This window comes from Akebia trifoliata, chromosome 11 (genome assembly GCF_017979445.1).
Source record: "Akebia trifoliata isolate Shusen 1 chromosome 11, ASM1797944v1, whole genome shotgun sequence".
Lineage (NCBI taxonomy): Eukaryota > Viridiplantae > Streptophyta > Magnoliopsida > Ranunculales > Lardizabalaceae > Akebia > Akebia trifoliata.
The window spans coordinates 4156018-4179020 of NC_141385.1; the positions used below are offsets into that span (position 1 = coordinate 4156018).

Sequence of the window (23003 nt, forward strand, 5' to 3'; positions counted from 1 at the left end):
GAATTGGGATCAAAAACTTATCAAATTAATTAAACCATGGTAGGATCATTCTTCAAAGTCATCAAATTGATTTCTTCTAATTAAAAAAATTAAAATTTATGTGACTAATTACTCATGCAATAATAAATTAAACATTCTTTCATATAATAAATCTAAGACGTGGAGATAAATTTTATTGATAATTTTAGAGAGATTCTATTTCCACACCAATTTTTTGTTAAGAGAACCCCAATTCATATGAAATCGGCAAAGAATTGGCACACATCTTGGTGTGATCTTAGTAAAAGTTGGTGGCAATTGAAGTTCCTTATTTTTTATAGGCTTTCTTCAACTCAGCCATCTAGTTCAAGTACAGGTCCAAATTAGTTTACCTTCATAGAAAAAAGTTAGATTAAGGTCCAAATTATTTATCATGGAATCCGATTCCAATAAAGATCCAATTAATTTGACAATTTTTTGGAAGCCAGCTGAAGTCTACATTTTGGAAGTGAGATTAATTTGTAAAAGATAACTTCTCTAAATTATTGTAAAATCAAGGTTTGAGAACAGCAGTGGCAACCTCAAAAAATCACTCTTCAAATGATCCAGCAAGACCACAAAACATCAAATATCCAGACATTAGAAATGCAAAACCGTATCATTAATCTTTCAAAGCAGCAAAAGCAAGCCTTACAGTTTAAAAGCAGATGGGAAAAAAATAAATTCTAACCCATACATCATCTCCCATGTCAACGACCCTATAAAACATAAAATAACTAACAAACATTTATAATTACAACGTATATCTCTGCATGGATTAATGGCGAACAATTTTCGGGAATCAAATCCCGACTGAAGAATTTCCAATGTTTTTTTTTTTTTTTTTCTTAAAGTATGTTGAGCCGATCTATCGGTACTAAGTAGGTTACAAACCACAAGTTGGAGGCAGCTACTACTTCTGGGGGATGTGTTTCTCATATAACGATAGAATATCCTTCTTGTTAGGATTCTTAAGCTGAAGTAATTCTCCGCCGAAACCATGTTTTGTGAGTTCTTGTTTCAGTTTCAGCACAGTAAACTTTGTATAATCTTCCGAATCGGTTTGTTGGCTGTGATTGTTATCCTCATCCGCCCTGAAAACTGAACCTCCATCCTCCGCTTGTGCGTGTTTGATAGGGCTGTTTGTGGTCTTAGACCTCTTCCTACCTCTGTTTATTCTATCATCTATCTCCATGTCTTGGACGGATTCCACTCCAACATCATAGTTTTCGTGCCTCAAACGTTTTCCATGGGAAGCAGTCTTGAGTTTACTATCCAATGCAGTTTCGTTCAAACGGACAGAAGTCAACTCCTGTTGAAGTAAATCTAGTTTACCCTGCGTGGATTGCAGTTGCATAGATAGGGCTTCTGCCCTATTGTTCGCCTCTGCTCGAGCCATTCGTTCGGTCTCCAGAAGACTCTCAAGGACATGTACGGTGCTTGCCCTTTGTTCGTTGTTTGATTTCAATAGTGATTCAATCTCTTTCTCCCTCTCTTCAACCCTTCCCTCCAGTAATGCAACCTTGGAGACAGCTTCCATTTCAGAGACACGGAATCTCTCTACTTCCTCCATTAAATCGGCTTTCAATCTTTCCAGGGTTTCAATCTGTCTTTCAGCTCTCTCAATTTGGGTCAATCTTTCCATCGCCACCCGCTGAACCTCACTCTTTTCCCTCTGAGCTATGGCTGCTTCAGCTCGTGCTTTATCGGCCCACTCGGTTGTTCTCTTAGCTTCTTTTTCAGCGATTTTACACCTTTCCTGGGCTTCCTCAAACCTTTTGAACTCAGACAGGTCCTTCTCCTCGAGATGGATCTTTTCTTGTTCTAGCATCCTGGCTTCTCTCTCGAACGATTGAGCTGTCTCCTTGGTAGATTCCAATTTTTCAACTAACTCTTTGATTCTATCTTTCAGGGCTGATGATTCCAAATCATAATTCTTCAATTTCGACTCCGCAGCCTGCAAGTAGATTAGAAAACATTTTGTGTGTTCTTACATGAGAGTGTTTATCTGTAAACCAATTGTTATCAGATATGATGTTTATTTCCCTGTCCTTTATCATCTTTTCCTATCTTTATGTATTTGATACAAGGGTTGGGTTCCATTGACTCAAGAAATGACGCAAGATCTTGACCATGTAAACACAAAATCTAGCAGTTGAAATATATCCTCGAGATAAGTATCATAGGGATATGTATTGTTGAGATAGGCACAAAATCTCAACCATTAGATTTGTTGTTTACTTGTTTACACTGTCAAGATTTTGTGTCATTCCCCAAGTCATATTTCTTGAGTTAAAGGAACCTGACCCTTGATATAAATATCTCTTGAAGGAATAAAGAATACCTCTTTCTTCTTCGCCACGTACCACTATTTGAGTAGTTGGTTGGTTAACATGGTATCAGAGTGCGAGGTTCGTATAGGTCACGGGTTCCATGGAGAGGGGGAGTGTATATTTTCATCCACTCTCGGGTGTGTCACACCCACTTAAGCCCCTTGACCCTCTATACTCACAGTTCTTCCCCCTCTCCAACAGATTGGTCTTTTGGAGTAGTTGGTTGGTTGACACCAATGTGTGTGTGTGTGTGTGTGTGTGTATGTGTGTGCGTGTGCGTGTGTGTGTGTGGTGTGAGAGAGAGAGAGAGGTACAACACATATCGGAGATAAAAAAAAATGAAGGTCCTAAGAAACTCACCTTCAACTCTAAACTCAATGTTGTCAATCGCTGCTCAGAATATTCAATCTTTGCCATCTTATCCTTAACTTCCGCTTCCTGTCATTCATTAATCAAGAAAGAAACTATTATAAAATCTCAGCAAGGCCTTGCATATAACACAAGAAATGGGAAGCAACAGAAATTGAGAAAGAAAGAAAATCACCTTTTCAGCCAAACTAGCAGAGAATTCTACCCTCAGAGCATCTTCCCTTAGCTGAGTCTGCTTATTGGAGCGTTCCTGCACTGTTGCTGCCTTCTCCAAAGCAATCTTGGCTTCTCGAGCGGCAACGTTAAACTTCTGTTTCCACTCCGCCGCCTCCTCCTTAGCAGATTGAGCCTGTTCACGAGCAGCGGCTAACATAGCTTCAGCAGCACTAGTTCTGGACTTGAGAGTCGCTATTTCTGCATTTGCTTGCTCTTCTTCTGCTTTCTGCTTTGAGAATATCTGTTCATATTTTCTTTTCCATTCCAAAGATTCCTGCTTGGCAGAATCCCGAGTTTTCAACGATGACAAACACCTCTCCTCCAACGAGCTGCATTTGCTTTGCAAATTAGTTATACGACTCATATAGTCATCTGAGCTCTTCTTTTTGTCATTGATAGTGTTCTCGTAACGCTTCAGATATTCCGTTTTGCTCTTCTCGCTTGCTTCAAGTTGCTTGTTAAATAAACCCATCTTGTCTTCAATCGAACGGCACTTCAACAAGAGAGCACTCTTCTCTGAACCAAATTGATCTAATTGCTTCTTGACAAGGTCAAGTATCGGACCTTCCAAACTGTAAAGTTTGGTAACATTAGAAAAAAATAAATCTGTCAGAAAAAAAAGATGGAGAGTGTTGGATAAAGAGTCGAAAGTGTTGGATAATGAGTCAAGACCTCTGTTGTAAGAAGGTGACCAACTTCTGCCATTTCCCTGGACCATGAGAAGATGTCTCATACTCAGACAGCAGATCATCAAGAACCTGCAAGGAATGTTTATGCCAATACTATGTTAAAAAAATAGGGCGACAACAAATATGCCCTACTAAATATATTTAAAAAGTCATCCTGGAGTGACCTCAAGATTGACATCAATTCTCACTTTGCTAACATGGAGATGCGCACAGAACCATAGGTGCTTTTCGCTCATATCTCGATGAAAAACATCTATGGTTCCACGTCAGCAAAGTGAGAATCAATGTCAGTCTTGAGGTCACTCCAGAATTACTCGATGCAGAAATCTTTCAACAGAGAGTCAGGCAGTAGATCCGAAGTTCGACAACATGCTTGAGTTACACATTGGTTTTGTGGTTTGATGGTTGACAACTACAGCCATTCAAACAGGTGCAACTACAGATAGTTGCAGGCACTCTCTAAATGGTTGAGGCACCTGTGTCAGATTTGACACTTCATGGGCTCCAGACTCTGACTTCTTCTAATTTTTTTTTTTCCTTTTTGGCCTTTTTGGTTCTTTTCCCCTTATTGCAAGAGCATGATTAGCAATGTCATCCTTTCCAGATGAACTTTCTTTACCATAACAGTCCTTATTAATACATGAAAGTAACTACTTTTGTTCAAAATTAATTAACATATTATGTCAAACCAATGAGTCTTATTTTATGGACGTCTGCTGCATCATCGCATAAGTTTGTGTTTGAACTTTTGTACAGATGGAATTGTAGTATATTATTCTGTAGAACTTTTGAGTTCTGCTTTTAAGTAAGAATATCAGAAATTGGGATGTTTTTGTCTTTATCAAATACCAAAAATTGTTGGATAGAATTCACTGTTAATATCACTAACCATTAAGCAATTTTTGTCCTCACCAACATGGATACTTGCAAAATAATAGAACCTTAAAAAGGCCCAAATGGGTTAGAAGAAAAAAGTGGAAAACCTTGAGGTTTAGGCCTCTGACTTTTCTAAAACAGCATTTGCTGACAACATTGGAAAATTGGAACACAATAATAGGATATCAAATGCATCCATATTAATCTCTCGAAAACAGTAAAACTGATTTTAAATAAGATGAAAAATGACAAGAAAAAAAAAGGTGAGTTAGCTTCCAAAAACAGTAATGTAACAGAACCTGGAAATTCAAACATACAAGGAGACTTTAGTGTTAACAGCGATATTAGTTATTTAGTCTTTTCTGCCCTTTTCATGTGCACGTCCTTTTTCTGTCTTTTCCTATTTATTTGGGTAAGTATATAAACAATTAACAAGGAGAAATAAACAAGTTAATTTTTCCAAAATTTCTTCTCCTTTATCTCTCTATCCTCTCTAAACCCTAGATAAGTTTCTACATGGTATCAGAACTTTGGTGACGACCAAGAAGATCAAAAAGATTCCCCACCCTTCTAGGGCTGTCGCCCACAACCATAGGAGCTGCCAAAAGCCACAGCAGCCACCCTAGGTGCAGCCGAAGGCCACTACAACAATCCTAGGTGCTGCCACAGGCCATCACAGCAGCCCTAGGTGCTACCATAGATTACTGCAGACACCCTAGGTGCTGCTGCAAGCCATAGCAGCCATCCCAAGTGCTGCCACAGGTCTCCTAGGGTTACCTTCAGTCATCTAGGCCCCTTCTTTCATCCGGAATGTGACAATAGGGTCCTCTCTTAGGTTCTAAGTGATTCATTAGTGTTTCCGAGTAATTTCAAGTGTGATCTGGACTCTCTCTGAAGTCATGTCATAAGTAACTTCAGGACAGTCTACCAATAACAGGTTTGGACCCAGGGTAAGTCTAAGATGAAAATCCAAACCTCCAGATCACTACAGTTAAACTCAATGGCACGAACTACCTGAAGTGGGATCAGTCTACGAAACTAACCATTCTTAGAAGATGGAATGCAGGCTATTTGAATGGGAAAGAAAAACAACCTAATATCTCAGATCCTAAGTACAACTAATGAGACGCTGAGAATTCCTTGGTTATGTCACGGTTGTTGCACTCAATGCAACCCCATATTAGTAGAGGATACCTCTTCTTGAAAATCGCACAACAGATTTGAGAATCGGTGACTCAAACTTACTCATAGGCTCAAAATAGTGTGAGAATCTATCAATTGGAACAAAATATATCGTATCTCAAATAGGGGGAGAAGACATTTTCAAACTACTTTTCTGAATTGCCCAACATGTGGGAAGAACTCGATCACTATTTACCCTTCAATTGGGAAAGCCCGAAAGATTGTGCTAAGTTCAACAAACATGTTGAAACACGTCACACCTTCTAGTTCCTCGCTGGTCTGAATCCCAAGTTTGAGATGGTTAGAGTTCAGTTTCTGAACAGAGATCCCCTACCTCTTTTGAACACCGTGTACTCTTATGTTCAAAGTGAGGAGAGTCGACGTTTGGCTATGGGACATCTAGATATTTTTGTGAGTGATAAATCAATCATGGCAGCTAGTAGACAGGGAGACGGACAAGCTTCAAGAGTGAAGAAGTTTAATAATCCCACCTAGGCATCCAATAGCAGAGATAGGCCGAAGTGTGATCACTATGGAAAATTTGGACATATTCGAGCGAACTGCTAGGACTTGATAGGTCGCTCTGAGTCATTTCAACCTAAGAGCCGACCTTCTTTAGCTCATCATGCTTCTAATGCTGACATACCAAATGATGCCCCGAGTTCTGAGACACCTTCTCCAGTAGTACATGCATCATTCTCTGCAGAGGATATTACCGTTTGAGGGCTTTATTGGATGATTCCACTGTCACCTCTTCCTTCGCACACACAGGTACTCCTGCCACTGCTAATCATGTTTCCTCATCTCATTCCAACTCCTGGATTCTTGATTCAGGAGCTTCAGATAATATAACAAGTATGTCGTCTTTCTTTCAGTCTTATAGCCCCTGTTCAGGCAAGGACAAGGTCAACCTAGCTGATGGCTCCTTATCATCCATAACCGGTAAATGAACCATCATGGTTCTTCATAGCTTTCATTTGTCCAATGTTTTACATGTTCCTAATCTCACTATTAATCTTGTGTCTACTAGTAGTATTACAAAAAATCTGAATTGCAGTATTACCATTTTTTCTTCTTATTGTATCTTTTAGGATTTGGCAACGAGGAGGATGATTGGCAGTGGTCGTGAAGCAGATGACTTGTACTTTCTTAACGTCCAGCACATTCCACATTCCACATGCTCATGCTTCTCAGAATAGTAGTAAGGTAGTCATTAAAACTCGAATAATGCGGAGGCATATTCGTTTAGGTCATGTTTCTTTTCAGTATTTACAGCGTCCATTTCCTTCTTTATTTTAGCCTATGTCATAGTCAGAATTACAATGTAAAGTTTGTCAATTGTCAAAACATTGTCGTTCCTCTTATCCAACAAGTTTAAATAAAAGTTCTTTATTTTCTCTTGTGCATTTCTAATGTTTGGGGTCCATCCCCCGTTACTTCTTTATTGGGTTTTCGCTATTTTATTACTTTTGTCGATGACCATAGTAGATGTACGTGAGTGTACTTAATGAAAATAAAAGATGATGTCTATTCCATATTCCAAGATTTTCATGCGATGGTTCTAACGCAATTTGAAGTAAAGATCAAAATCCTTAGTTCATATAAGGGAGGAGAGTATACTTATAGGGGCTTAAAAAAATCGTGCTACTCAAGAGATAGAACAACCACCTTCATGTGCTTCTACACTCCAACAAAATGGTATTACTGAAAGGAAAAATCGTCATTTGTTGGAATTAGGAAGAGCGTTGTTGATAAGGATAAACGTTGCTAAGCATTTCTAGTCTGAAGCAATTCTTATTGCATGTTACATAATCAATCGTACTCCCCCCAACCTCTTGAACTTCCAATCCCCATTGTTGTCCCTTTCTCTTGATCTTTCATTGTTCCCTGTGGTTCCACAAGTCTTTGGGTGTGTATGTTTTGCTAATGTATGCAGTCATGCTCGCACTAAGGCGTTGACGTGTGTTTCTTGGTTATTTTAATTCTCATAAGGGTTATAAATGCTATCATCCACCTACTCGTCGTCGATTTGTTAAAATGGACATCATGTTCTTTGAAGATCAATGTTACTTTCCTAGCCCTGATCGACAATCCCTTCAAGGGGGAGTGGTTTCTTCCATCCACTAATCATGAATCACTTCTGGAGTCCTCTTTTCCAGTTTCACCACATTTTCCAATTATTCCCGATTCTACTAGAGAAGTTGAACCAACTGCGTCAGTGCCTAACCCTAATCTGTTTGGACGCATTTACACCAGAAAGAGAAAGGGAAAACAAGTCATTGCGGATCCACAATGTCACACCATTGAGGAGTCAAATCCAATTTCTTCAAATTCCAATGTTCCCATTGCTCTTCGGAAAGGTAAATGTACTTGTACTTCGCACCCTATTTCTCAATTTTTCTTATCATGACGTGTCTCAATCCTATCGCTCATTTGTTGCTACTATGTCTTTTGTTTCCATTCCATCCAGTGTGAAAGAAGCTCTCTAATCTCAAGTAAACAGGCCATGGATGAGGAAATGAGAGCTTTAGCAAAGAATGATACTTGGGAGTTAGTGTCCTTATCACAGGGGAAGAAATCCGTTGGATGCAATTGGGTGTTTACATGGAAGTACAAGTCAGATGGATCGATTAATAGGTACAAGGCTCGATTGGTTGCCAAGGGTTATGCTCAAACTTACAGCATTGACTATCAAGAAACTTCTACCTCCGTAGCAAAAATAAATTTTATTCGTGTTCTTCTCTCTTTGGCAATCAACTTCTCTTGGGAGCTTCACCAACTAGATGTGAAGAATGTCTTCTTGCATGGTGATTTGTAAGAAAAAGTATACATGGATACTCCTCCAGGAGTTCTTTTTTCTAATGTTGATGGGAAAGTTTGCCGCCTCAAGAAGTCCTTATATGGTCTCAAACAATCTCCACGTGCATGGTTTGAACGGTTCTGCTCTGTTATGCAGGATGTGGGTTACAAGCAATGTCAAACTGATCACACATTGTTTGTCAAACACAGTGGACCTCAGACTACAGTTCTTATTGTGTATGTCGATGACATTATCATTACAAATAATTATCCTGCAAAGATCCAAACTTTGAAACATCTTCTTGGAAATCGCTTTGAAGTGAAAGACCTTGGACTTCTGAGATATTTTTTAGGTATTCAAGTAGCTCGATCCAAGATGAGCATTTTTATTTCACAAAAGACGTATGTGTTAGATCTGCTCTAGGAAGTGGGTAAACTTGGGGTTAAACCAATTGATACTCCAATCGAGCCCAATCACCGATTGAGCGACAATGATGGTAAAGCCCTTGAAGATAGCAGTCATTATCAGCATTTGGTGGGTAAACTCATCTACCTATCTCTTACGCGACCCAACATTAACTATGTCGTAAGTGTTGTTAGTCAATTCATGCATGCCTCTCGCACAATACATCTTGATGCTGCCCTACGCATCCTTCGATACTTGAAAAGGTGTCCAGAAAAAGGCTTACTTTTTCGTTTCCATGGTCACATGCGTGTTGAAGCATGGACCAATGTTGATTAGACGGACTCTATTACAGATCGTCATTCGACTTCTGAGTATTGTACTATGTTGGGTAGAAATTTAGTAATTTAGCGCAGTAAGAAACAGTCGATGGTTACTCGCTCTAGTGCTGAAGCTGAGTTCAGAGCCATGGCTCTTGGCATATGTGAATTACTTTGGTTACGACTATTACTCCGTGAATTTGGTTGTTCACCTCCTTTGCCCTTTCAGTTGTATTGTGATAACAAGGCGGCCATTAGGCTCGCTCATAATCCAGTTCAACATGATCGCACCAAGCACATTAAGGTCGACCGCCATTTCATCAGGGAGAAAATTTCTTCCGGTGACATCTGCACCATCTTCGTTCCTACAACACAACAGGTAGCCGATGCCCTCACTAAAGCCTTCGGTCACGCCAATTTTGATAGTCTTATGGGCAAGTTGGGCATGTGTGATATCTTTGCCCCAGCTTGAGGGAGAGTGTTAACAGTGATATTAGTTATTTAGTCTTTTCTATATTTTTCATGTTCATGTCCTTTTCTGTCTTTTCCTATTTATTTGTGTAAGTATACAAACAATTAACAAGGAGAAATAAACAAGTTAATTTTTCCTGAATTTCTTTTCTCCTCTCTCTGTCTTCTCTAAACCCTAGATAAGTTTCTACATTAAGTGGGGAATTTTCTAACAAAAACATGAAAAACAAGAAGAGAGGTCAGGCAATAAAAAAGCTCACTTGAAGAACGTGATCAATTTTTGCTTCTGGAACATGACAAGCTGCTCGTAACTTCTTTTCCATGCTCTGGATGGTGTTTGAACATCTTAAATCGGCTTCCATAAAAGCATTTCTTTTGTAATCCTGCATTAGTGGCCAATCCAAATAAACAGAAACACAGTTTAAGCATTGTGCCAAACAGATACATGAAAGAGTAAGACTACGTTAGATTTGGTAATCTATATTCAATACCATTACTTCAATGAAAGGATAGCTGGGTTCGTGAAACCCTTAACAGAAACTATAAAATGTATTACTGACTGATATTGACATCCAGAGGTATCCTTAGCAATGAAGGATAGAATAGAAACCATCATTACTCATTAACAGAGAACTTAACAATGAATTTAGCAAGCTGTTAATTTGGATTCTCGTGCTGGTAAAACAGATTTAACTTAAGAGTTTATGTAGCTCATACGTTCCAATAGGAGTGGTGGTAATTGTGGTCATAGCTCTAAAATTGGATTTATTTGTTATATATATTTAGCTTTTGTTTGGTCAAAAGGTGCCCAAAATTTGGAGATCAAACAGAAATAAGTTTATATTCTAGAGTATAGTTGCTTGACTAATAAGTCTGTAGGGTTTAGTTCCTCCCGTCCACCCGCACTATCGAAGAGCCATGCGTTCGGCTTACATTAGGTGCAATTTATTGCAACCACAATGCTGCTTCAACCATTTTCATCAACTGAAGCTCTTTAACTTGCTCCTTAGTAATTTACTAGCTTATCAATAATTCCGAAAAACAACTCCAACCGTTGGAGTGATAACTAAAGACCATACAATATCTATTAATGAGAGAAACTGAAGAATATAATTTTTAAGTACACGGACCTTCTCAACGACATATTCAATTTGGTTTGAGGTGGTCTATGGGGCACTTAGGCTCCAATTGCCTCACGGGAAGAGACATTTCAAGGGGAAATATTTGTGTAGCCGTTTAGGAATGCATTTATTATTTGTCATTTTCCTCCTCTTGGGGCACTACCCAGAAAATAGCTAGGAAAAAAATCGTACGAAACCACAGAAGCAATGACTATTGTGCTCATCAAAACAAGATACTTGTATTTAGGGGAATAATTGAAAGGGAAAAAATAAAACACGTTTATTACAATTTACAAGTGAAAAAGTACGAACGTACCCAATCCACATGGGAATGTCCCAATCGTGCTTCATCAAAAGATACACGATTAACACATAAAGCATAATTGTAATAAGTCAGCCAAGCAGAAAATAATCAACCAGATCTAGATTGAGAAATTGAGAAATAAGGAGTGAGTTAGAGACCGATTCAAGTCTCATCACATCAACAGTAATAGAAATGCTTTGAAGACCTTCGAATTAGTGGGGGATTGACATGAATTATTTATTGTTCTCCCTACAAGTGGATCTGATAACTGCTCAACTTAGAAAACCTATAAAAGTAACTTCTTTTGGATCTTAAGTTGTCGAAAAGTAGAAGTAAATGGGTTGTAGTTGCCACCTTTTTCGAAAATATATATCTCCCTACTCACTCCTTTAATTTCTTCATGAAGGAATTGGTCTCTCCTCTCAAACTGATAAATCTGTACAAATGGGTGAAGCAACGGCATTGAAGTAAATTGCCAAGGCCGGTTGATGTAGATGAAGTGTGGGGAGTGGTGTGTGGTTTGGCGAGCGACAAGGCCCCGGGCCCAGATGGGTTATCTCTAGGTTTTTTTAAAGCTTGTTAGGAAACAGTGAGAGTATATGTGATGGCAACTATCGAGGATTTTTGTAGGGAAGGTTTTCTAGATCTGGGCTCCAATTGTACTTTCCTTGCTTTGATTCCCAAGGTGTCAGGGACAGAAGACATCAGGGACCTCAGGCCGATTAGTCTGGTGAGCTCAGTCTATAAAATCATCTCGAAACTTTTAGCTTCCATGCTTAAGACTGTGCTAAGTAATATTATTGGCTCGGCCCAAGGAGCTATTGTTTCAGGGAGACAGATTTTGGACGGGGTTCTTATAGCAAATGAATGCATTGACTCGCGCAGAAAAGCGAGAATTCCGGGGTTAGTTTGTAAAGTTGATCTAGAGAAAGCTTATGATCATGTGAACTGGAACTTGGTGAAGTATTTACTACGGAGGATGGGGTTTGGTGAAAGGTGGGTTAGGTGGGTCATGAGTGTATCTCAACGGCTACATTTTCGATCCTGGTCAATGGATCTTCGACTGGTTATTTTAGGAGTTCGAGGGGTCTCCGCCAGGGTGACCCGCTGTCCCCGTTTTTGTTTGTAATAGTCATGGAGGCTTTGGGACAGATGATTTCCAAGGCCGTGGTTGGAGGGGAGCTCACCGGCTTTACTACCAGGGTGGGTGGTCATGTGGTTTCGCATCTGCAGTTTGCAGACGATACATTAATCTTCTTAGATTATTCCCCAAGTCAGCTGAGCTTCCTAAGCAGGATTCTTGGGTGTTTTGAGGTAATCTCTAGAATTCTAGTGAACTTTCGCAAGAGCAAGCTGTTTGCGGTTGGGGAAGAGGAAGGGTTGGAAGTAGTGGGGGCCCCAATTGGTCTTCAGGTAGGGGCCCTTCCATCCACATACCTGGGGCTTCCTTTGGGGATGGGCTACACGAGCAAAGATATTTGGGAGCCAGTAATTGAAAAGATGAGAAAGAGACTTAGCAGCTGGAAAGCGAAACTTTTAACCAAAGGAGGGAAGATTACCCTTATTAAAAGTACGTTGGCCAGCATTCCCATCTATACTTTGTCTCTTTTTTCATTGCCAAGATCTGTGGAAGTTCAACTAGAAAGAATTTGCAGGGATTTTCTGTGGCATGGTAAGGATGGTTTGAGAAAGCACCATTGGGTGAGTTGGAGTAAGCTATGTCTGCCCAAGAAGAATGGGGGATTGGGTATACGGAACTTTGGCTCTATGAATTCGGCACTGTTGGGGAAGTGGTTTTAGAGGTTTGGCGAGGAGGGGGACAGTTTGTGGAGGAAAGTAATTGCGGACAAATATGGTGTAAATGGAAACGGGTGGGAGAGTGGCCCTGCTAGAGGTGCGATGGGGTGTGGAGTGTGGAAGGGAATCCTTAAAAGACTCTCGGCAGTTAAGAAAAGAGTGAGATGGAAGGTTGGGAGTGGGACTAAGGTGAGGCTCTAGGAGGATTGGTGGTGTGGGAATGGTCCTCTTAAGGACTCGTTTCCAGATCTATTTCTCGTATCTTTGAAGAAGAACCAAGTTATTTCTGATTTCAAGAGGGTGGAAAATGGGGCACTAAACTGGGACTTTGGGTTTAGAAGAACTTTTAATGATTGGGAGTTGGATCCTTTAGGGAGGTTTATTGCCACTGTGGAGAGAATCTATGTTCAGAACCCTTCGGAAGACAGTAGATTGTGGGTAGGTACCCGGGATGGGAAGTTCATGGTAAAATCGTTGTATGATTGCATTGTTCCTAGTAACACGGCGTTATTCCCTCATTTTGTTGTCTGGGGTGATAAGATACCTCCGAAGATTTCATTTTTCCTTTGGTTGACGGCTCTAGAGAGACTTGCAACTCTAGACCAATTGATCAGAAGAGGCTTCATTTCTCCAAACCAGTGTTGTATGTGTAGTTCCCAGGCGGAAACGGCAAATCACTTATTCATACATTGTAGGGTGGCTCACCACATTTAGACGTATTTCTTGTCTTTATTCGGGATAGTGGGTTGTTTTCCTAGATCAGTTAAGGAGTTGTTGGACTCTTGGTTGGCGTGGGGAGCCTCATTCTCGTTTTCTAAACGGATTCTTTGGTTCTTGGTTCCATTCGCCATCTGTTGAGGTATCTGGAAAGACCGTAATAGTCGTATATTTGAGGGGAAAGCCCCAACGATGGAAAGAACAATTTCTTCTATTCTAGAGTTCCTATTCTCTTGGAGTAAACTATACAAATAATTCAAAGGGGTTTTCTTCGAAGACTTTGTCGTGCGTTGGGACATGGTGTGTGCGTTACAAGGAGACTGACCCGGGGGCCATATCTTTGTTTTGTTATCCTTGCTTTTGTTTTTGTTGGTTTCTTTGTCTTGTAGCTTCGTTTTCTTTGTGGGTGGTCATCTCGACCCCTTTATCAATAAATCATCTTTACCGATCAAAAAAAAAAAAAAAAAAGTAAATTGCCAAAGAACCAGACACAGATCTGATTAAACTTCTATAGAAAAAGACCCATTTGCAATTCTCCGGGTTATAGGGGAATTAGGTGACTTTGCTAAAAAAGATAACAGTAGTTCAAGCTTAAAAAAAAACCTCATAGATAACAAAATTAGCTTAAAATATGAAGTAGCATCCACTATTTCATACATGAATCTCTCTTTAGTTATCCAAACCAATCCATTCTTGCGAAATAAATAATCATCACCTCAAATGCCTTTCTGAAGAAAGTCTGAAGAAGCTTTTCGTACTTGTGTCTCACTGAACCAGCCCCAACAGCACTAGAGTTAAATGCAGCAAGAGATCTTTGAACTGCTTCCTCATGTTCTTCTCTTAAGGCAACCTATAATAACTGATTTTAGAAAACAATAAAAATCACTAACAAGTTGTTTAAATGGTACTTACTTCCTCAGGAGGCTTTGCGCGGTCAAAAGAAGACATATAAACTTCAGAAGCTGAATCGTATGCCCTTCGACATTCAGCTTCTTCAACACTCTGCAAAAGAAGAATAGCTCAGAGATTCAGAAGCTCCATTACAGAAAAGACGTAATCCCTATATGCAGAAAAATTGATTTATTTCTGTGACTCCTCATGAGAGAAAAATTAATTATCCACTTGAACATATAGGGTGGACAGAGGAGTGAAAAATCTTTGGATTTTTGTGGTAAATGACACTTGAGAGAACTTTATTTTTCTCAATTGCGATCAGGGACTAATGTATCTAAGTCGGACATAATATTTATTGAATGGAATGCATCTTATTACCTACATAAATATATATTAGTGAACATAAACAAGGGAGAGAAGTTCAAAACATAAGTGCATAAAGAGAGAATGAAAAACAAGATACACCACTCAGGAGTCGATCCTTAAAATATCTATAGCATGAGCTTTAGCTTAGAATGCAACAATCCAAAATGAACGACCACAACAATTACAAATTTGAAAATCAACTTTTCAGATGCCCTAAACTGTTGATTGATTCACGACAGGTCTCTATTTTTTACGCCTTTTATTTGAAAAGAAACACTTGAACTGACTTGTGCTAGTTTCAGTTCCTGTAATTAAGGAAACAAAATGAACTGGAAATTGCATACATGGTAGAATACCAACCTGCCATGATGAAGATATTGTAGGCACTGCACCATTGTTAAGAGCATCCAGAAAAGATTGTGTGAGACCAGCAAGAATGGGGCCTGTCATTATTGTAGCCCCTAATTGCTTGGGCCTCGTTCTCTCAAAAACGAATTTTGTTAATGCATCCAAGCCAGATCTAAATTCTGGTCGTAATTTGTCCAACTGCAAACAGTACCCAAAACTTTAATTTAATAAGGTAGAAACTCAACGAAAGAATTGGGTTCATAAATTCATACACAAGAAATAAAAGGATATGAGCAAACATTAAGAAAACTCACAGATATTTGATCAAGTCGTTGCAGCTCGTTCTCATTGTTCAAAGGCCGCACGAGGGTGTAACATTCCCGGTCCGGGAAAAGAGCTCGAATGGACTCCCTTATCTATTGATCATTATTTTTCAAGACAAATTGGAACCCCCACTTAGATATATAGCATAAATAACATTTAAAATGAAAAAGATTTTACAGCAGAATGTACATTTACAACATTATAAAATAATAATTCTGTTGTTTGATAAACGCTATTACAGACCCAAGTCAACAGCTGTTTCTTTTAGGAAAGTAACACATTCCATGGAAAAAAAGACTATGAGACCATAAATGTATCCATGGTTCACGCATTGTGACACCAATTGAATATACTAAGCTATGTCCAAAATATGCTTATTGCTTAGATAAAGCTAACATATACATGTGGCATAATGGACAAGACACGATTGTCAGATGTTTGTAAGGTCAACTACCAGTAGTTGTGCTTCTCTGTTTATATATTCTTTAGAAAAAAAAAGGTGATGTTTAATGAGTAGATCCCACAGAGTGTTCCACGTGGCATTTTGGCGGAGGGCTATACCATTTTAAGTACAATATAATTAGGTCTACCAAGTGTTTACAGAGTAAAACTAATTTAGTACCCATTGCACTTCAAAGATTTGATGATCGTATATCAAATGCCATGTAGCATTCTTTCTCTGGGATCAAGACCACACTAATGTTTGACACTTCTTGGTCACACTACATACAAAAAATCAGCATTATTGGTATTTTAGCTCTGATCCTATTTTAATTCAGTGATGATATCTAGCCATTTGATTTGAATGCTAAGCTTTTTCCAAAAAAATTTCTCTCCTAATTTCCTGATTTATCTCGCTTATACAAACTGAACAATTTTGACATGAACGATACAAATAAAAATTTTGACTTGCTTTGTTTCGGCCATGCCAAATTCCAAAGATGTCTCTACTATGAGCAAACTTAAACAAAACAAAATTTGAACCAAGAAGAGATGTTCTATATGCCCAACACCCAAACAACAATACATAAATGGATAATACCAAATGCCCGAGAACACTAGCATGTCAGGAGCAACAGCAAAAAATTGCTCATATTATGTTTGCTTGTAAAAATTCTCCCATTATTTAATCATTTTAAGATCCTATATGATACCTCATTTTTGGAAGCTACATCTTTCCCACCACCTTGCATTGGCCTTAAGGCCAGCTCTAGGTAATCACGTGGAGTTATCTTCCTATTATCTTCTGCCAAATCCAAATAGAAATCCTGCAAATGACATAGTATTAGATTATGAATTGCCAAATAGATAAATATGGCTTTGGGGGAAAAAACTAGAAAGACTTTGATGATGATCGCCTCTTTGGGTGCTGTCCATCTAGGTTGCATGCATTCAAGGTTTTGACCATTTAATTTAAATTCTCACTCACCACCAAACTATTTTATCAATAAATAATAATTCAACAGACATGGGAAGTAGAATAATGTCAAAATATATCACCCTCAGAAGCCAAACAAAGATTGGGGAGAACTGCCCAAGCTCAGATGCTGTAGTCCTTCCTCCAGAAGCTCTAACACGAATATGTTTAGTCATTTCAGTGACAAGGGAGAGACGATCAAGTGCAGCTTCATCGATGCCACCCATCTGAATGAGAAGAAAGGAGAATAATGAGGAGAGACTACAGCACACAGGGAAACCCGCAAAAAGTGAAAAAAAAAATTTTGTTTTTGATAATTAAGAATAAATATGCTGTTAAATGGAAGCTCAAAGCACAAGTTAAGACTGGCAAAGAGTTTCAAATAAAACCCAGTTGTTATGCTTTAAAAAATGAAACTTAGCATGAAATGTCCCAACCTGGTTGTAGATAAACATGCTAGACAATAGGACAGCCAGCGAGAATATCTGCGTGCTGTATGTTCCCTGTCAAAGAAGATGTGATAAAGGAGAATAATTAAATAACATAAATATCGAGGCAAGAGTATAAATTGCATCTTCCAAAGTGAAAGATGGATCTAGTATAATGACAATCTAAAGAATAAAGTATGAAACAAATAATAAATTACATGAACTGATCAAAAAATAAATAAATTACATGACAATAAATGCTCTTGAAATCACTGCATACAGATCTGTGTGGCTTGATAGCAGAAATCTTTCATGAATGTTCTACAAATGGTTCCAACAATCAGCTCTGTATGCAGCGATTTTAAGAGCATTTATTGTCAGGAAAATATAGAATTGACTTGGCTGAGAGTTCCAACTTCATTTGCAAACTACTAACCCCATAACTATCAAAAAAATATATATCTACCAAACGAAGTATCAGTCAGCAAAGGAGCAGTTAAATAAGCTAAATGTTAGCCTTGATGCAAGCTGATACAAGTAGACAATGCTCCTATTAAACAAAAGACTGCAAAATCACTAGTTCACGTTCTTATAAGAAAAGATGGGGAGCTAACTGTCTGATCATAAGCATCAATCCCTTCACTGTCCAAAAGTAACAGATTGTATTCAGTTCCATCAAGAGCAGTTCTCTTCAATGGTGCGCTCCACATCCAAAGACCTTTAGTGCACGGCCGGTGGGTTGACGCAACTTGAAATCCACTACTCCTCCCAAGAAGCTACAACACATCAGCACAAGAAACAAACTAAATTACAGAGATCAATTATAAAAAAAATGTGGTAAACAAACATGTACCATTTTCCAAGATCATTTAGATTGGTATTACCGCTTATACTACTGACCCAATAACCCTCCATGGAACAAATAAATTCTCCATGATGATTGAAATTATTCTTTTTAATGTGCATTCACATAACAAAACTATGCATTCACTATCAAATTAGAAATAAAAACAAGAAACATGTCCAGCTCCAGTTACTGATTGGGGAAAAAAACTACCTACAGATTCACAGCGATGGTATCTTAAGGTAACTGTTCACTTGGTTTGATCAATAAAAACTCCACACAAGTGGTCTCAGTTGGAACCCAATATCGCTACCCCTGGGCTAGACTTTGTGCATAGTTTCAGAACTAAGCATAGAAAGGTGTGTTTCAAAGAATGTTCTCTCTAATGAGACATCCGTGTGTCACCCGAATCAGTTCAACTTGTCTATAAATGTTAGTGACAGCCATATATGCTTGATCTCAGTCCTGCCCAAATCAGGTCCCGAATCTTAGTTCTGAAACCTTGCTTTGTAAAGTGGTATAAAAAAACATTTTCTTTGCAGGTAGGATAAAAAGATCACTTCCCAACCAAAAGAGAACACTTCTTTTTCAGGTAGGCAAGTAATTTGATGGGTTTAGTTCAAAAAGAAAAACTGTAAACCCATGTTTGTAGTATCAATAAAGATAGTCTTTACCAATATAGCAAGCTCCAATAGTTAATCTCCTCCCTTAACCTTAGCAGATTCAAGGGCAATACAATTTTTTGATACAGCAATTGAATATGAATCCAAAATTCCGCAAAACTTTTCATTCTTGGAATTACGAACTTCAATATTTCCCACAAACATTAGATTTCCGTCGAAGACCTAATGTTTATATAGGGTTCAGTCTATAAGATTGATCTTGTGCTTTTGTTTTTCCATTATATTGGCTCGCAGTTTTGGTATGTCTTCACAACCACCTATTTTATATTCTTAATAAAACCTTATATTCATCAAAAAAAAAAAAATCAAGTTGTTAATTGAGGTCCATTGAATAACTCTTGAGCTATGCGACAAAGACCTGGATACTTTTTTGTGATCATAAACGACTTAGTGGAATTTTAGGTTTTATTGTGTATCCTTGTTGGCTGCCAACATATGTGTTCCAATTGTCTTCATGTTGTGTGCTGTCATTTGAATTCCAAATTACTTTCTAACATGATGTTTACTTCTAGACTCGAGTTGGCCATATGTATGATATATTTTATGTTCTGGATGTATTCTATTCTTCAACATCTGGTCTTTGAGCTTTTTGTCTTCACCATTTTGCATTCCGAAGAACCATTTAGGTTGTAAGTAGTGGCTTCATAATTGATCTATAAATTATCAGAAGTAGCAAATTAAGCTTGACTTTTGTCTTTTTTCCTTTAAGTGGAAGATCTAAGGACTCTAGAAAGTATAAACCAGTGTGGTGAAGGTGAGTGCAGGCGCGCATCAAGGCAGAGCGGGCCAAAGGAGCCTTAATACATGAGGCGAGGCAGTTTAAATGAAGCGCACCAATGCACGCATCTCGACTCCACCTCAGTCAACGAGCAAGGTGCACGGTGCGCCTTGCACCTCACTAAAAATGAATTAATTTGTTTAAATAAGACATTAATTTCAGGTCTGATTGTATAATTTTTACATACAAAATAAGTATTTAGAAAGTTTTATTTTTTACCATTAAAAATATTGAATTTCAACTTAGGCCCGATAAGGCTATAGGGCCAGTCTAAGGTAGAACCCACCTTTTTAGGGCTGAACCAAGCCTAACCTGAACCCACCCATTAATAGTCTTAGTTGTTGTTGTGCCATGGCAAAAACAACATATGTTGTTAGCCTACTTCTTCTTATATTTCTACTTTTATGTCTTTTTCTTCCCTTATTCTTATTCTCCTTATTCCTCTCTACTTTTCCTTTTATTATTGATAGTCCTTCTTCTTAAATTGTTGAATACTTTAACTTGTTTGTAAACCTCACATTTATACATGTTATAATTGTAAAATATCTAGAACCCACATTTCACTGTTTTATTTTTTATAATTTTATCGTGCCTTACTTTACTCAAGTGTGCGCCTCAAGCACTAGGAGGCCTTTACGCCTTAAGTGCGCCTTTCACCCTTAACTACACAGGTATAAACAATGTTTATAGTGTAAACTCAATTGAGACGTAAAATGTAATTGAATGTTTCTTTCTCAATAATACTTTTCACTTTCTTAAGGATCCCTCGACAACATAGAGCAAACTCAAAAGACTTGCTAACTTCCATTTTATCTCTTGGTTCAGGAGAGTTGGGTCTTGTCAAACAGTCATGAAGGTGTGTATTTTCTATCAAATCATTTTATCATGCTCTTGCCCACCCATCCTCCCTTCTTTTGACTTCCCAACTCCTAGTATTTGGAGATCTAGAATCCCATCCAAGATGGCGAATGGGCGGTTGCAGTTGAGAAGATCTTAACTATGAATCATATTATTTATCATGGTATAGTAATTATTCATGGATTTTCACTCCTCAAGCAAATGTAGTGGTGAATATGTTAATCGCCTACTAATTCCTTGTAACTTTGCCTTCGACGTTTATTCACATCTCACTAATTATTTTTGGTATTAATTGGATCTTTCCGTGGTCAATGTTATTAATGATTTAAAAACAGGACCGAACCAGTGGTCCAACCCACGAGGTCATCATCAGCAGTTCAGCCCTTACTTTCTTTTGGTGCAAATTCTTTACGAGCTTCAAAATCTTTTTTTTGAAGACTCTATTTTTAAGAATTAGTTTGTAAGGACTCCACATAATTGGTTTGGTTTTCTGTACTCGTACTTGTTTTCTTTCTATTCCTTCACTTCTATTACCTTGGGTGCGTCGACTCATCACCATGGTTCCATGAAAACCTAGCCCTTTACCCTTTTTGGAAGAACAGATGGTCTTCCAGTTGATACAGTAGATTTTGTTTTTTTGATAGATAAAGATAATTTCATATATCAAAAACAGAGGTCAAGAGGACCAACCGAAGGAAGAAATACAAACCTACCAAAAGACGGGCAAGCCGCCGAAAAAGAAAGAAAGATATTAACAAACCCTCTCCCACCTAAGTAAGAAGTTTTCAAAGAAAATTCTCCTAAATTCTTTAAACCTTTTACACCAAAAAAAAATAGCAATGCTAAAACTTCCATAAGGTGGATTTTATGAGACCTATCGTTATCATTCCAAAAGAAATCACAGAAAATTTATCCAATTTAACTACGGTGCTTTTCACAAAGAAAATAAAGATAGAAAGTACATAAGAATGCCGTCTAAGGTGCTCTTCACTAAGGTCAATTTAACTTCTTTAGATAAGAGCCTCAATTTCCAAGACCCTAAATGCCTACCACCTCTTTCAATGATTGGATCCCAGATAGCTTTGCACCTGTAAGTTGCAACAAGGCAAGCCAATATAACTACACACTCCAAGACATTACCCATATTACCAAGATTAGGAATGTCCACAACCCCAAGCACCTTGCTTTAGGAAAGACTGATCGCCCGACCAGACACCACTCAAAATAGCACACTAGACCTACGAGAAACCTAATCTTGGCAGGTGAGGCATCCACCAACACCAGCTAATTGGCTAAGTATGTTCCAACAAAAGTTTCAATCTTGCTGAATCTTTATATTTCAATTGTTAAATAAATTTTTTGTTTCAATTTCATTGAGCAATGTAGAATCAAGTGAGATGCAAACAACGCCACTAACTTTCTTTAATTAATCCAAAGAGAAATAACAGCTCAAAATCCACGCTACCGTTCAATTAGAATCCTTTACAGAGACAAACACAAAACTTAGCATAAATAATCAAAACTAGACTAACCCTACCCCTAATTCACAATCATTTTAATACCCACTTAGGGTTTTTAACAACTTGTTAAAACCCGTTAACCAAAATTGCTTTTTTTTAACTTCTACAGAAATTCTAATAAACATCCAATAACATAAAACCTAGAAAGAAAATTGTGGAAAGATTGGGGTACCTGATTTAATATGAAGCTCTTGCCCTGGCGAGCGCGACCACAGACAGAGACAACACCAATGGGTCCTTTAACGAGCTGAAGAGTGGCTACGGCCTCTGGATCCATCTTGAACTTTCCCTTCTCGTCACAGTAGACGATACGAAGAGGCCTTGCGGGACCTGTACCTGCTGCGAAGACGGTTGTGCTGGAAGAAGGAGAATAAAGGTTTTGGTTCTGACTCTGAGAGAGAGATTGGGGGGACGTATCGATGATTTCGTTGTTGTCTTTAGAGGCAGAGCCCCTACTGAAGAACTTCTGCATCATTTTCCTTTCCTTAGATCTCTCTCCTCTGTTTTTCTGAGAGAGAAGTTTTATAACAGGGAAGGGAAGTGAGAGTGGGAGAGTCTCCAGAGGAGCTTGTTTTTAGTGAAGGAGATCTTATATTTCCACGCCAACTTTTACTTGTAACACTTCAATGTGTAAGCTAAAATGAGATTTTGGTCAATATTTGAGACCCCCTGCTCTCACGCTGTATTTTCAAACTGATGATATGCCCCCTTGATGTATGTCTTCTCTAAGAGACTAGTGTATAATGACCTAAATGCTCCCTTCTCTTTAAACTCTGGATAAAAATTTGTCGATCTTCAAGTTCTTCATGTCAAATTAGCCACCGCATCAAAAAGGGTCTAGTGTTTGCGGTTCACATTGTTAATGGGCTTAAGGATGGACGAAGAGAAGGAAAAAAAAATAAGAATTTCAGTTTCACCTTTTATGAGG

The 23003-nt window shown here is 38.4% G+C and overlaps 1 protein-coding gene across 1 annotated transcript; it reads right to left on the bottom strand.

The window, feature by feature from the left end:
• Nucleotides 1–726: 726 nt before the first annotated feature.
• LOC147390448 (uncharacterized) lies at nucleotides 727–22655 on the bottom strand. Its single transcript, XM_086457361.1, has 14 exons — nucleotides 22248–22655; nucleotides 18007–18168; nucleotides 17402–17467; nucleotides 17048–17191; nucleotides 16702–16815; nucleotides 15538–15639; nucleotides 15236–15421; nucleotides 14528–14617; nucleotides 14331–14465; nucleotides 9937–10059; nucleotides 3609–3694; nucleotides 2896–3508; nucleotides 2712–2789; nucleotides 727–1975 (listed from the first exon to the last, which is right to left on the bottom strand). Exons 1-14 carry the CDS (start codon nucleotides 22548–22550, stop codon nucleotides 932–934), a joined length of 3246 nt encoding a protein of 1081 aa, XP_086313487.1. The 5' UTR covers nucleotides 22551–22655; the 3' UTR covers nucleotides 727–931.
• Nucleotides 22656–23003: the final 348 nt, after the last annotated feature.